The sequence below is a fragment of the Rhinolophus sinicus genome, linkage group LG16 (assembly GCF_036562045.2).
Source record: "Rhinolophus sinicus isolate RSC01 linkage group LG16, ASM3656204v1, whole genome shotgun sequence".
Classification (NCBI taxonomy): domain Eukaryota; kingdom Metazoa; phylum Chordata; class Mammalia; order Chiroptera; family Rhinolophidae; genus Rhinolophus; species Rhinolophus sinicus.
Window position 1 is genome coordinate 20,705,010 of NC_133765.1, and position 13,229 is coordinate 20,718,238.

The 13,229-nt window shown below is 49.2% G+C and overlaps 1 protein-coding gene across 7 annotated transcripts in view; it reads left to right on the plus strand.

Moving 5' to 3' along the window:
- ASCC2 (activating signal cointegrator 1 complex subunit 2) overlaps positions 1-13,229 on the plus strand; it is a 39,065-nt gene that overhangs the window by 10,908 nt on the left and 14,928 nt on the right. For all 7 annotated transcript variants that reach the window (XM_074321864.1, XM_074321863.1, XM_074321866.1 and 4 more), the window contains 8 exons: positions 340-469; positions 4,942-5,009; positions 6,373-6,483; positions 7,548-7,660; positions 10,977-11,051; positions 11,490-11,597; positions 11,843-11,911; positions 12,123-12,197. In XM_074321864.1, the coding sequence (XP_074177965.1) occupies positions 340-469; positions 4,942-5,009; positions 6,373-6,483; positions 7,548-7,660; positions 10,977-11,051; positions 11,490-11,597; positions 11,843-11,911; positions 12,123-12,197 (749 nt within the window). The remainder of the gene's footprint in view (positions 1-339; positions 470-4,941; positions 5,010-6,372; positions 6,484-7,547; positions 7,661-10,976; positions 11,052-11,489; positions 11,598-11,842; positions 11,912-12,122; positions 12,198-13,229) is intronic.

The window sequence follows — 13,229 nt, forward strand, 5'->3', positions numbered from 1 at the left end:
GCCAATCTTGTTTTCTCTCTTCCCTTGAGTTTTCTTTTTTCCCCGGAGTATTTTAAAGCAACCTCAGACATCATGGTAATTTACCCATAAATATTTAGGAATGAATCCCTAACCAACTGTTTTGTAGTGTACTTTTGCTTCTTTTTACATTAAAATGAAGAATGGCTATTGCTCCAAGTCAATATATAAGGCTCAGACGTGTCCACAGTGTGGATGGACCTTCATTTATTAGCCATTCCCCTGCTGATGGACCTGAAGGTTGTTTCTTGTAAGTTTGCTATGACTTCACAATGCATCTGCTTTCGGAATCGCTCATCCTGTCTCTGCTCTGTTCCTTAGGATCACTTCCTTTCCCCTTCTGCATTTGGAGAAATCCTCTACAATAACTTCCTGTTTGACATTCCAAAGATCCTGGACCTCTGTGTGCTCTTTGGAAAAGGCAACTCACCGCTGCTCAAGAAGATGATAGGTGCATAGGGCGCGGGGTCTGGGGGGGGTGCACAGAGATGGGCCCCACATGCCAAACCAGAGGTTACAAAGGTGGGCGCCTCGGTGAGTGCAGGGGCCTTCAGAGCAGCAGGGGCAGGTGGGGGACATGACTTAGATATGTGTGTCAGCTCTGAAAGAAGTGACTGGGTAACAATGAGGGAATGGAGACAAAAATGTGTACCTCATGGTCCCTCAAGGATCTTGGAGTCTTAGTATTAGGCCGTGTGTCAAACAGTTGAAGGAGTGGGAATGTTTGCTTCGGTGATGAGAAGAGAAGAAGAATAGCAGTGATAGCTCACCTTTATTTGAGTGCTCACAGGGGTTCTGGGTACTCCTCATATGTTATTTCAGTTGATCCTTACAGCAGCCCTGTGATATGAGTGCTGTCATCCCCATTTACAGATCAGAAAACTGAGGTTAAATGTAAGGGACTTGCCTAAGAGGTCATGACTAATCCATGGCCAAGCTGACTTTCAGGCTCTTGTTCTTTGCCACTCCCTGCATCAGAGATGATGGAGCTGCCTCAAAAATGTCATGATTAGCATCGTTGCTGAGAGCAGATGGGGGCAGAGTTCAGAGAGGACTCTTTGGGTTGTGAAAGGAATGACGTCAGCAGTTGGAGCCTCTCAGGAGGCAATGGGCTAGAAGTTTCAAGCAGAGACGGAAGCTTTGTTGAGATGCCACAGAGGGAACAACACCCTGTGAATGGCAGCTCATGGCACTGGGCCCAGCATGGAGAGGTGCTCACCCTGGGCAGCCCTGTCAGCCCTCTTCACCCTGAGATTCTAGGACTCTGTCTTCCAGATACCCAGTTACCAAGCTGCGTTAGCCCTCAAAATGGTTTCCCTCCTTCCTGCCTTTTTTCCCCTAATAATAAAGATACTATATGTTAACTTAGAAAATTTTGGAAGAATACAAAGTATAAAAATGCAAGAAAGCAGCTACCAAATTCCTGCACTTAGAAACAATCACTTGGTGATCATTTCCTCTGTGTGTTTTTAAAAAAACATATTAGAGCATAATGTACATGAAATTTCACATCCAGCTCTTTCATTGGAAGAACCTCTGGTTTCTCATTCATATCTAACTATTGCTTGATCGTCCATTAATTTCCTTTATTTCCCAGGGAAAGACCCTTAGTAATTTTACTGTAGACTGAGAGGAACGGGTGAGTGAGCAAAAGCAAGCATGATTAGTTAGAAAAATAGTTATTAGGTCCGTTTGGTTAGAGTGGAGCATTCTGGGAGACGGGGGAAGGGGAAGCTGGGGCCAGATCAGGGAGGGCTTAATGCCAGTCTTTAGCACTTGGGGAGCCATATTGCTTGGTGGCTAGGAAGGTAGGCTACAGAGTTCAACGGCCCAGGTCACACCCGAGCTCTATTTCTGGCTATATCACTTAGCCATTCTAATTGGCTAATTGTCAATGAGCCACTTGAAGCCTCCGTTTTCTCATCTGAAGAATGGGAAAACGAATACTATACCTACCTTGTAGGATGGCTGTGGGATTTAAACATGAGGTGGGGCTCAGCACAGGGCCTGGTATATTACAGGTACTAGGTCAGTCTGAGCTCTTACTGTGAGGGGACATGGAAGTCTCTAGTTGCTTAGAGCAGGAGGAGGAGCCATCTGGTACAAGGTTAACCCGGCAGCACATGGGTGGGGAGGATGGTGACAGGAGGCCACATGGGAGCCTGGTGCTTCAGTGTGACTTTGAAGGTGAGAGCCCGGTTGGGCTGCTGGGGTAGAAAAGGACCTTCAGGAGGCAGAATAAAGCCGAATAGTGAGGCCAGCTGGGGGGAGAAGTCTTAATGACTCTGGGGGAAACGTGTCCGTGGCAGAAAAAGGACCTTTGGGAGGTGGGGGGAGTGGGCTGTGAGTAGACACAAGGTCACGTTATGTCTGTCGGATCTAAGATGGCTGTGTGGATCCAGGAGGAGGTGACAGCTCCAGACGGGTGAGAGTGGATTGAAAAAGCTCTGCCTGCTGCCGGGGTTCCTACGCTTTTGATCCGTTGAGAATCAGGTGAAAGCTTGCCTCCAGAAAAATGTGCCCTCTTCTAGATTTTGAGGTGTTTTAGAATGTTCTCATCCCCATAACGAGAACCCTAAACAGCTTATTAAGGAGAGCCTTTTAGTTGGCTCTTAGAGGCTGGTTAACGGAAAAGAGGGCAGGACCAGGCATTAGGAGCCCCTTCATTGTGTGTGTGTGGTCTGTGTATTTTGGGGATGGGTATGGAAAAGGGGCCTGTATACACACACACACACGCACGCACGCACGCACGCGCGCGTGCGCGCAGCGCAGAAGCTCTCTTTCCAATTCCTGAGCAGAAGGCACAATATGGGGGAACCTCTACTTTTCTACCACATAAGCTCTTGAGGCAAAGCAGATCTGCTGGAAGAGGGTTGACAGGGAGAGAAGGAGGGAGCAAGGGAACTGGCTGACTGTCCTTTGGGCAGAAGCCCAGTCCTTACCCTGCCCCCCACTTCCACTCCCCCACTCCCACCTTTTAAAGCCTCCAGGCCTCTATGGTACATAAGCCAGCAATTCTGAAAGCGGGGCCTTTCAGTTAGATTCTCTTGGAGCTGCTTTGCCAGAGCAGGAGTACATTGGGCCTCAGCCCTATTGCAGACGTCACTGGCACGGACCTATTTGGCAATACTTTCCATTCACCTTGGGTTTCTGAACTGCTTTAGTCTGAGAGACATTTCAGAGAATGCCATTGCTGTCCCACGCCTTTTAATTATGTCTGTAAGAGATCAGAATTCCAATCTCCACCATCATTGGAATCACAAAGGAGAGTAAAGGGACTCTCAAGACCCCAAGGGTAGATTGTGAAATGTGATCTCTTTTGATGCTTGTAAAATATCCCTGCTACTCAGGCTTAAGCACTGGAAGGGTTCTGGAGGAGTGCCTTCTCCCCTGCCGGGTGGTTGGGGTGTGGCCAGCATGGTGTGGCCCTGGGAGTTATGGGCGACCTCCTGATGGCTGGATCAGGAGGCGCTGCCTGGAGAAGGTGACACCTGTCTCTGTCAGACCTAGCTCTGGGAGGTCCCTCCAGACAGAGGGAGGGGACAGGGCTTGTTCTCTGAGGTTGAGGATGGTGCAAGGGAAGGATGCAATGCGAGGAATGGGGAAAAGCTGGCTGGGAGATGCCAACAGAGGCCAGATCTCACAGGGCCCTTTGTGCCATGGTCAGGAGTTGGGACTTGGTCTTGAAGATTCCAGTAGGAGGGTTTTCTGAGGAAGAGCAGAGGCTGGTGGAAACACAGCTCAGTCACTCCTTGTCTGTCAGGAGTAGGAGGTGAATGCTGATGGTCAGGGAGCATCTGCACAGGCTGTGGGCTCAGCACCCATCTGGAGGTGGGAGGGGCTAAGCAATGGTGCTGCTAGAACTCAGCTTTCTGGAATCAAGGAAGGAAGCAGCATCCAGGAAAGTGTTTACAGAAAGTCCAGCCACCTAGCGACTTGCTTACTCACCCAGCTACCCAGCGCCATCTGGCCTTTGATCTCATTCATTTACAAACCTGTGATGGGGTGAGGGCTGCAGGGTTTTCAATACGGAAACCAAGGACAGACATGCCCAAGGACAGAGGACACCTAGAGTTCAGAACATCCTGACAATCAGCCAGCCTCAGATACTAGGATCAGAGAGGGAGGAAAAGCCCTGGCCTCTTAAAGGGTGTTGGCACTTCGCTCCGTCAAGTCCGCCAGCTAGCTCTGATTCTCCCTCCGTCCCTTTGCCATCTGGGCAGCCAGAACATTTGGTTTTCTGTCCCAGTTACCATATGCTCTAACCTACTCACTCACAGCTGCAGCACTTGGAGGATAGATAGTAAACTCTCAGAGAGAAGCTTCACTTTACAGGGACAACTGCACATGTGCAGTCTCTATCTCTAGGTCCCGCACAGCCCTCGCTTCTTGGATTGGATGGATTAGAATGGCTAGCATATTCAAACTCAAAGAGTGAGAATTACCAGAGACGTTACTCTTTAGAGTCCCCCCACATTAATGGAGGCGTAGTTTGGCAAGAATCCTGGATTGCAGCATTCAGGTTTTTTGAGCAAAGAGATCATATCTCCTCATTCTCCTGAATGACTAACTCCCATTTCCAAAGCCAATGCTGTCATACAAGGCACAGTGCCCAAGTGTGATCACTCCCTGGGGACGTCAGGAGTTGCTGGTTTGACCAGGGCAGGTCTTTTACATAATTCACTAGGCAGAGGTACTTAAAAGGTTAAATTGTAACAAGCAAGGTCCCTCCCCCACACTGGGGAAGTTTCTAGGCTGGGCCAAAGCTCTGTGCCAGCAGGGCCTGGGGCCAGGGCTGCTCTTGGTCATACAGGCTTAGGAAAGGGGAGAAAGGTCACACAGAACATGCTGGCAACCATGTGTAATGTGTCCTCTCCTCCCCTCCCCTCTTTTCCCAATTTCTGCCTTTCTCTCACTTTTCAGGAAACATCTTTATCCAGCAGCCAAGTTACTATAATGACCTGGATGAAACCATGCCTACCATCCTTCAGGTACCAGCTCTCAGCCTTGCCCAGGGGAGGGTGAGCTTGGGAGGCAGACCACCTCCCCACCTAATGGTGTCCCTTGACTTTCCTGAGCCTGAGGGAAATGTTTGCTATTCTCCCCCTCTAGCCTCACTCATCTCCAGCTGGGCTCTGTGTTCTGTCCCTTACCACACCCTTTGAGTTCATTCTTTCCTCTCTTGAGGAGGATTGAAATCTCAGGAAGATCCAGTACTATACTCACACAAAAGAGTTTGGCTTGCATTTTGTGGTGTTTGCTGACAGCTATAAGCCTCTAAGGATACGGCTCTAAAAGAGTTATGTTTCTCAAATAAGAGCTTTAAAATTTTACACAATCATTTTCTGAAATAATAATATTCATTGTAGAACATTTGGAAAATATAAAAACAGGAAAAGGAAGATTAATGTTCCCCCACAATCCCATCACCAAGAAATATCCACTGTTTACAGTAATTTAGAATACAGTCGGCTCTCTGTATTCCTGGGTTCGGCATCTGCTGTTTCAACCAACCATGGATCCGATGGTGGATGGAAAACATTTTTTAAAAAGAAATTACATTGTTGCTGAGGTGTACTATGTAGTTAGACCTGTGATGGTTGCATCCATACCAACCGTGTCCATACTTTTCTTTCTTGTCATTATTCCTTACACAATACAGTGTAACCACTATTTACGTAGTGTTTACATTGTATTAGCTGTTATAAATCATCTAGAGATGACTTAAAGTATACGGGAAGATGTGCATAAATTGTATACAATTACAACGCCGTTTTATATAAGGGACTTGAGCATCCACGGATTTTGGTACCGCAGAGGGTCCTGGAACCAATCTCCCAAGGATAACGAGGAAGGGCTGTAGTTAGTTACACACTAAGTTAAACAGTTACAGATTTTACGACAGGCTTTGCTCTATCCTCAGTGTTCATTTGTCTTTTGTTTCAGTATAATTCCCATAAATGCCATCTACAGGGGATCCGAAAACATATTACATATTTCTGCATGTGTATCTTAAATATTCATTACCTTATACTTGCCCAGCCTATCCGACCAGATCCCAGCCTATCCGACCAGATAACATCTGCAGGATCCTGGGGGCTTTACATACATTTTTGTCTTTTTAATCCTCCCCGTAATTCTGTAAGAAGAATACCCACATCATCTTTAGTTTATACTGTTTCCACTCTGACCCTGCTGTCTGAGAAGGTTATTGTCTCAGCTGGTGGCCCAGGAACATTGCCATAGTTTCCAGGGTCAAAGGCAGTTTTCAGATTACCGGTCCCTGGCTTCAGGACAGGGGTCCTAGCTGCTGGCTCGACAGGATGTGGGTGAGTCACCTCTTGTGTTTCACAGGTCTTCAGCAATATCCTCCAGCACAGTGGTTTGCACGGGGACGGGGCCAGCGCCACACCCCAGAAGCTCGAGGAGAGGGGCCGGTTGACCCCCAGCGACATGCCTCTCCTGGTGAGGTTGCCCTTCAGCCCAGCCTCTTAGTGGCTATTAGAGGACCCAGCAGCTTCTTCCCCTGTTCATGGCCCCCTTCCCCAACTCCGTAAGCAGCTATTCCCATCACATTTAGAGCATTTTAGTAGGCTTTCATGTATCTCAGGGAGCTTCATTTAGGAAACAGTGGAAGGAACAGGGACCTAGAATTCAGAGGAGTGGGGTTTAGTTTAGCTCAGCAGGTTAATTTGTGTGTTATTCATTGCGCCCTTCATTCATTCAGTGAATTTGTACTGAGGAACCCCCAGCATGCACGATGCCTTGCGCTGAGCCTTAGGGGTAAAGCAGTGAGCAAAAGCAGACGTGTCGGCTCCCATGGAACGTAGAGTCTCATGGGGATGACAGACAGCGAAATATTTCAAGAGCCTGGACACGTGTCAGGCCCTGTGGTAAGCGCAGGAGATAGAGCAGGAACGAGGCAGCTGTGAGCTCGGACTTCATGGGAGAACAGGCATTTAACAAGCGGTGCAGAACGGGGCATGCCAAGTGCTGTGGGAGCCAGTCATTTTATCCCTCTGAATCCCAGTCTCCTTGTCTGTAAAACGGAGATCCTCACAGCTGCCCAGCTCATACCAATGCTCATGAGTTGGCCTGAGAATCGGGGAAGTGTGTGAGAAAGCACTCCTTGTTCTGTACCCTCTTCACAATGAAGGAAAAGTGTGGGCTTGAGATTCTCGTCCTCACCGGGATGTACTTTCTGTACGGGAATACAGGCCTTGCCTTTGGAGTCAGGGGTTGGGTCTCCTTCAACTTAGAAGAGAAACCGTATTATCCTAGAGCCAGAAGTAACCCTAGAGATCATATGGTAGCAAGACCTGAGGCTTAGGGAGGTTGAATGACTTGCCCAAATCGCGCTCCTAGAGATGGACTGGCCGGGCTTTGCCCAGGTCTCCAGTGTTCTCTCCCCCCCGGAAAGTATCTGCCTGTTGGGGGCCCCTTGGCTTTGTCGTCTTAGTCTCAGACCCTCTACAGAGCTGTAAAAGGCGGGCAGAAGAGAATAACGCAGTGATTTCTTTTGGCAACAGGAATTAAAGGACATTGTTCTCTACCTTTGTGATACCTGCACTACGCTCTGGGCCTTTCTGGATATCTTCCCTTTGGCTTGCCAAACCTTCCAGAAACACGACTTCTGTTACAGGTACTGTGGTAATTCTGGCTGTGGAAGTAGAGATTCGAGTTCACATCTTCATTCAACAAATATTCCCTGGGTGCTCAGAATGTGCCAGGCCCTCTTCCAGCCTGAGGACACAATGCGAAGAAGACAGATAAGGCTCCTGCTTGTCTGGAGCCTGCATTTGACAAGCACTCCCATTTTGGGCTAAGAACAGGGTAGGGGAGTAAAGAAAAAAAAACCAACAACCAAGAATAGGGCAATTTCAATTCACTTCTGTTTCGTTTCAAAGCCCCTATCCTGGGCAAGGGCAAGAGACTAATAGACAAGAAATGGTCTGAGGATTTTAGCATGTAGTCCAGGGGAGAGCGCACACAAGGAAACAAGCAGATGTGCTCACATGTGCGGCGGGCGGTGATGGCCATATTATGAAACACAGAGGAAGGAGGCAAAACTCAGTCTGGTGAAAGAAGAGGTTTCATGGTGACCCCTGAACGAGGTCTGGTAGAATAAACAGGAACCTTTCAGACAGAGAAAAGTTGCAGTGGCAGGAAGGGTGTTCTAGGCGGGCGGAATGAAATCTGCAAAGGCCCAGAGTGTGTTCTGGGTAGAGCCAGGAGTGGAGTGCAACGTGCAGCCATGGGTGGGAAGGGAGACCGGGGCAGCAGGAAAAGGTGTAGGTGATGAGAGGTGGCTCTGGGGGAATCGGTAGAAGTCACATTGGAAGGAGCCTTGAATGCGCTGGCTGGGATTAGGGCCTTTATTCTGTAGGTAGGAGGGAGCCACAGGAGGTTTTTGTCTAAAGAAGGCGTAGAAAGATCCTGCTGTGATGAAGAAAAAGGTAGAGGATATGGGGCAGGAAGGGAGACCCTCTTTGCCCACTTAGCACATGAGCATCTGTTCCTTGTGCGGGGAGAAAGGCCTGCAGGGCGTGGGCAGGCAATGTGCATGTTGCCTGGCAACAGCAGGGCTGGCCTGTTCTCATTAGCCTCTGGCTCTTGCTTTTGCTAGGCATCTTTCCCTACCATTCAAAGGAGCCTCTGGGAGCTGCCCAACTCCATCCACCCAGCCTTCAGTCCATTCAGTTATTTACTCACCCATTCAACAAAGCACTGAGCTAGCGCTGACATGTGCCAGAGATGGCAGCTAGTGCTCTGACCCTTCTTGGGTCTTCTCATCTGAAAATCAGACATTAAGAATGATCAGCCTCCCAGAGAATGCTAGAATAAAGCGCCGATCAACACTTTCCCAGGAGAAAGGGGTTAGGATGAGACTATAGCTCTTAAAAAGTTATCTTTTCTAATAGTAAATATAGCAAATGCTTGTAGAAATTTGGAAAATCCCAAAAGGTAGGCGATTAAAATCACTATGAGAAATCCTATGATTCTTAGACTTTTGTACCCTTGTTATTTTCACTTCTGATAGGCATTTTCCCATTTTGTTAAAGCATCTATCTTCCCAAATGTGTCACAGATTGCTTTTGAAAGGATCTTTGGAGACGAGGAGAGATTTTTGGAAGAACCGACTTTCCTGCAAGGGACAGTGGAGGCAGGGAAGTGGTTCCACCCATCTCAGGGTGAGGAGGAAGAAAGGAAAACACTTTTGACTGCCAGTGACACTGTCTTTGGCAAGTGACACTGCCTTTGACCCACAGGCAGCCCAGGGCTGGCTTAGCCTGTTCAAACTGTGCTGAGAAGGCCAAGAACTGAGCAAATGCAGCAACCTCAGTCCCAGAGAACTTTCTGCAAGGGGTCACAGTCACCAAACAGCTCTTTCTTTAGCTAATCCCTCTCATAACAACTTTCTCCTCCTTACTCTTGAGTATATACTTGAGTATATCTGAGTATATCTCTCTCTGTCCTTTATGAATGGATAATACATCCACATGGTTCAAAATTCAAAAAGTATGAAATATATAGTGAAATCTCTCTTCCCCAGTTCTGTTCCTCATATACAACCATTATCCTTAGGGGTTTTTTTGCAGAATTTTCCAGAGATATGCATATAAACATGCATATACATATGCATACATGCATGTTATATGTCACCTGGCCCCTTTCAAAAACTTAATGCTGGCATATGAGTTACTCTGTGTACTATTTGCATTTTGCTTTTAAAATTAATGTACGTCAGTGCATAAAGCACCCTCAGTCTTTGGTATGGCTGGGTAGCATTCCATGGTATGGGATAGTAGATCCCATAGATGGACCTTTAGGATTTTTTCAATTGTTTGCTATTATAAAAAAAAGGCTGTAAAGAATAACTGCACACATATCATTTTGCACCTTTCCAAGTATTGTAAGGAATAAATTCCTAGAAGTAGCACTGCAGAAACAGATGGTATATGCATTTAAAATTTTTATAAATCTTGCCAAATCACCCTCCACAGGAGTTGTTCCAACTCACCCTCCCACCAGCAATGTATCCTGGCAACACCTGAGTCTGTCTGGGCCAAACTGCCTCTCTGTCTTCTGGGTGCCACGCTGTGGGCTTAGTAAAGCCTGCGTCTTTTGGCCTCGTTTTACCCTCTGCTACTTATGGTACTACATTAGGATAGAAGTTGCCAGAAGCCAGCCAGGTGACGGACAGATGTTTACAGAGTACCTGCTACAGATTCAGCACTGTCCTAGGCATATAGGCTGTATTGCTGGCTTTGGAAAGCTAAGGTGTTCGGAGAAAGCTAGAATTACACCACAGAAAGAGGTAGCTGCATTTAACGTTGTAAGGACAACATACGCTGAGTGCCGTGCATCTCGTTCCGGGAAGGACGAATCACATGGGCGAGCGTGCTCAAGAACCGTGTGGCTGGCTGAATTGAAAAACAAAAACAAAAAAGAAGCATGTGGCTGGAATGAAGAGTTTAAATTTGAGTTGGGAGGGGGTGGGTGTGAGGTTGCCGAGGTGAGAAGTAAGGCTGGCTACACTGTGCCAGGGATGGTTGTGCCAGAGAGTGGAATTACCATTTGATGTCATAGGAGGTAGGTAGCTGCTGGCAGTTTTTGAGCACAAAAAAGAGGGACCTTGTGTTTGTTTCTCAAACTTCAGTGAGTCCTGGGTGACCCTCTTGTGACTGTTAGAATGAGCCTATCTGAGCCTTGGTTTCCCATCTGAATGGGGGATGTAGCTGCAGGTCACTTCCTATGAGGCTCTTCCTGGGACCAGCCACAGTGGGACAATCTGGGGTGAGCTTGGAGAAGAGCCAGGGTGGTTCCAGGAGAAAATTGTGGTGACAACTTGGAGCAAGAAATGGGCCTTCCTGCTCCCTTCGGTTTGCTTTGATTTTTCAAATGAATTGTGGTATTTATGAACGAATCCAGCCTTTTATCCATGTTTGCCTCCACAGACTAGCTTCCTTTTATGAAATAGCAATTCCTGAGCTGGAGTCTGCAATGAAGAAGAGGAGGCTTGAAGACAGCAAGTGAGGCGGGGACAAAACTCTTGAGGGGTGTGGGAGAGAGAGGCCTGAGTTTGAGCCCTGCCCTCCCGGGCTTCAGCATCCCCATCTCTAAGACAAGGGGGTGGGACCAAGGACCACGCAGCTTTGGCTGCTGTGTCCCTACCCAACAGCCTCCTGGCCCCTGCATCTAGGCCTTTCCCCCTCAGCTGTTGTTCCAAGCTCTTGTTAACTGGCCCACTGGTTCCTGACCCACTGTTTGAACTGAGAAGTGGCCCCGGAACCAGCCGGCCTCTCAGAGCCTGTAGCCTTTTCCCAGCTGCTGTCAACAGTGAACTCTGAGGCCTTCTCAGACCTGGGTATGTGTAGGGGCAGAGGAGGGAGAACCTGCAACTGCTGCGAATAAGCTCCCTCGGTGCCTTTTTGTCTCTCATGTCTCTTTTTTTCCTCTGGCCTTCAAAGGCTGCTAGGTGACCTGTGGCAGAGGCTTTCCCATTCTAGAAAGAAGCTACTGGAGATTTTTCACATCCTCCTAAACCAGATCTGCCTTCTCCCCGTCCTAGAGAGCAGGTAAGCCCTTGGGAGCTGCCACCCAGGAGGAAGAGCCCCCTCCCTCAGCCCAGCAGGGGTGTTTCCCTCATTTGATCTTCCCGCTCCCCTGCCCCCAGTTTGCTGAGCAGAGATGGGAAACCAAGAAAAATGCTTTTCCTCCAACTGGCTAGAGGCCTCGCACAGGCTGGGCAGGGTAGGTGGGGAAGGGAGCATCACATCATCTGCCTTGAGTGTTTATTGTCTTCCCTGGTGTCCTGTTCCAGCTGTGAAAATATTCAGGGCTTCATTGAAGAGTTCCTTCAGATCTTCAGCTCCTTGCTACAGGAGAAGAGGTGAGAATGGCTGAGCTGGGACCAGCAATGGGATAGGCTCCCGTGTTCTCATCTGTCCCCACGAGACCTTCTACAGTAGAGCCCCGGCCATAACCACTCCAGCGTACGGTTCTGGGATCTGTGACTGGGCAGCAGACACAGGCAGTGGCCCACAGCAGACCAGTGCTCCTGTGGCCCTGGCCCTGTCCCTCTCATCGGGTCTCTGTGGCAGGTTCCTCCGGGACTACGATGCACTCTTCCCAGTGGCCGAGGACGTCAGCTTGCTGCAGCAGGCCTCGTCAGTGTTGTATCCTTCCGCCACAGCCACCCGGCCGGGCCTTAGCCCAGCCAGGTCAGAGCTGGGCTGCTGGCACCCGGAGGAGCAGGGGGAGGTTTACCCCGGGTCAGCTGGCTTGCCCTAGACCCCTGCCAAGGCCCCAGCCTCTCTTTCTGGAGGAGATGACAGCTCTGGTCCCCAGAACAGCAGAAGTACAGTCCTGCTTTCTCTAGGTGTTTACTGAGTGTTTGGGCCTGCGTGACCAAGGTGGACTCAGCACGGTCCTCATGACCTCACTGCAGGACGAAAGACTGACAAGTAAACAGGCAGTTAGCTGGACTGTCCTATGGGAGAAATTCAAAGGGTGGGAAAACCAGGGGAGACACCTAAGCCAGCAGAGCTTAGGCTGCGGGTCTCACGTAGAAGTAAAGTCCAAGCTGAGAACAGCAGAAGGAACAGATGGCCAAACCTCTAGCGAAGGGTTCCCAGTGGATGGAGGACTGAGGGGACCCATCTGAGGAGCCCACAGACATTATGTGTAGATCACAGGGTGGGGGTGAAGGGAAGGGGTCTAGTGGGAGGAATTTAGGATGTGGCAGATGAGCGGGGGACAAGTGGACCTGCGTGGCCTTGGGATGCATGGCCTTGGGCTCTGCTCTGCAAGCACTGGGGAGCTGTGGGAAGGCATAAAGCAGGGAGTGACAGGGTCATTTTAGATTTGGAAATGCTCCATCTGGCAGCGGGAGAACAGACTGGCCAGGGACCTCTGTGAGGCACAAGGGTTGGTGAGGATGCCGTCACTGGCAGCTAGGCATGGCCGACGGGTTTGGGATTAGAAGTGGAGTGGGGGAGTCAGGGCAACTCCCAGAAGTGGGGCTTGACAGTACCCAGGGTTATTCAGAGAGTGGGAGGACATGGAAGAGCAGGCCCATGGGCCATTTTGGTGGCTAGGGGAGATTGCTCAGTCCTTTCTCAGAAACAGCCCATGGGCCCCCAGCCTTTGCAGAAAGCCCTCAGCTGGTTGGACAGGAAGCCCAGTGGCCGGACCCCTACCAGGCCCTT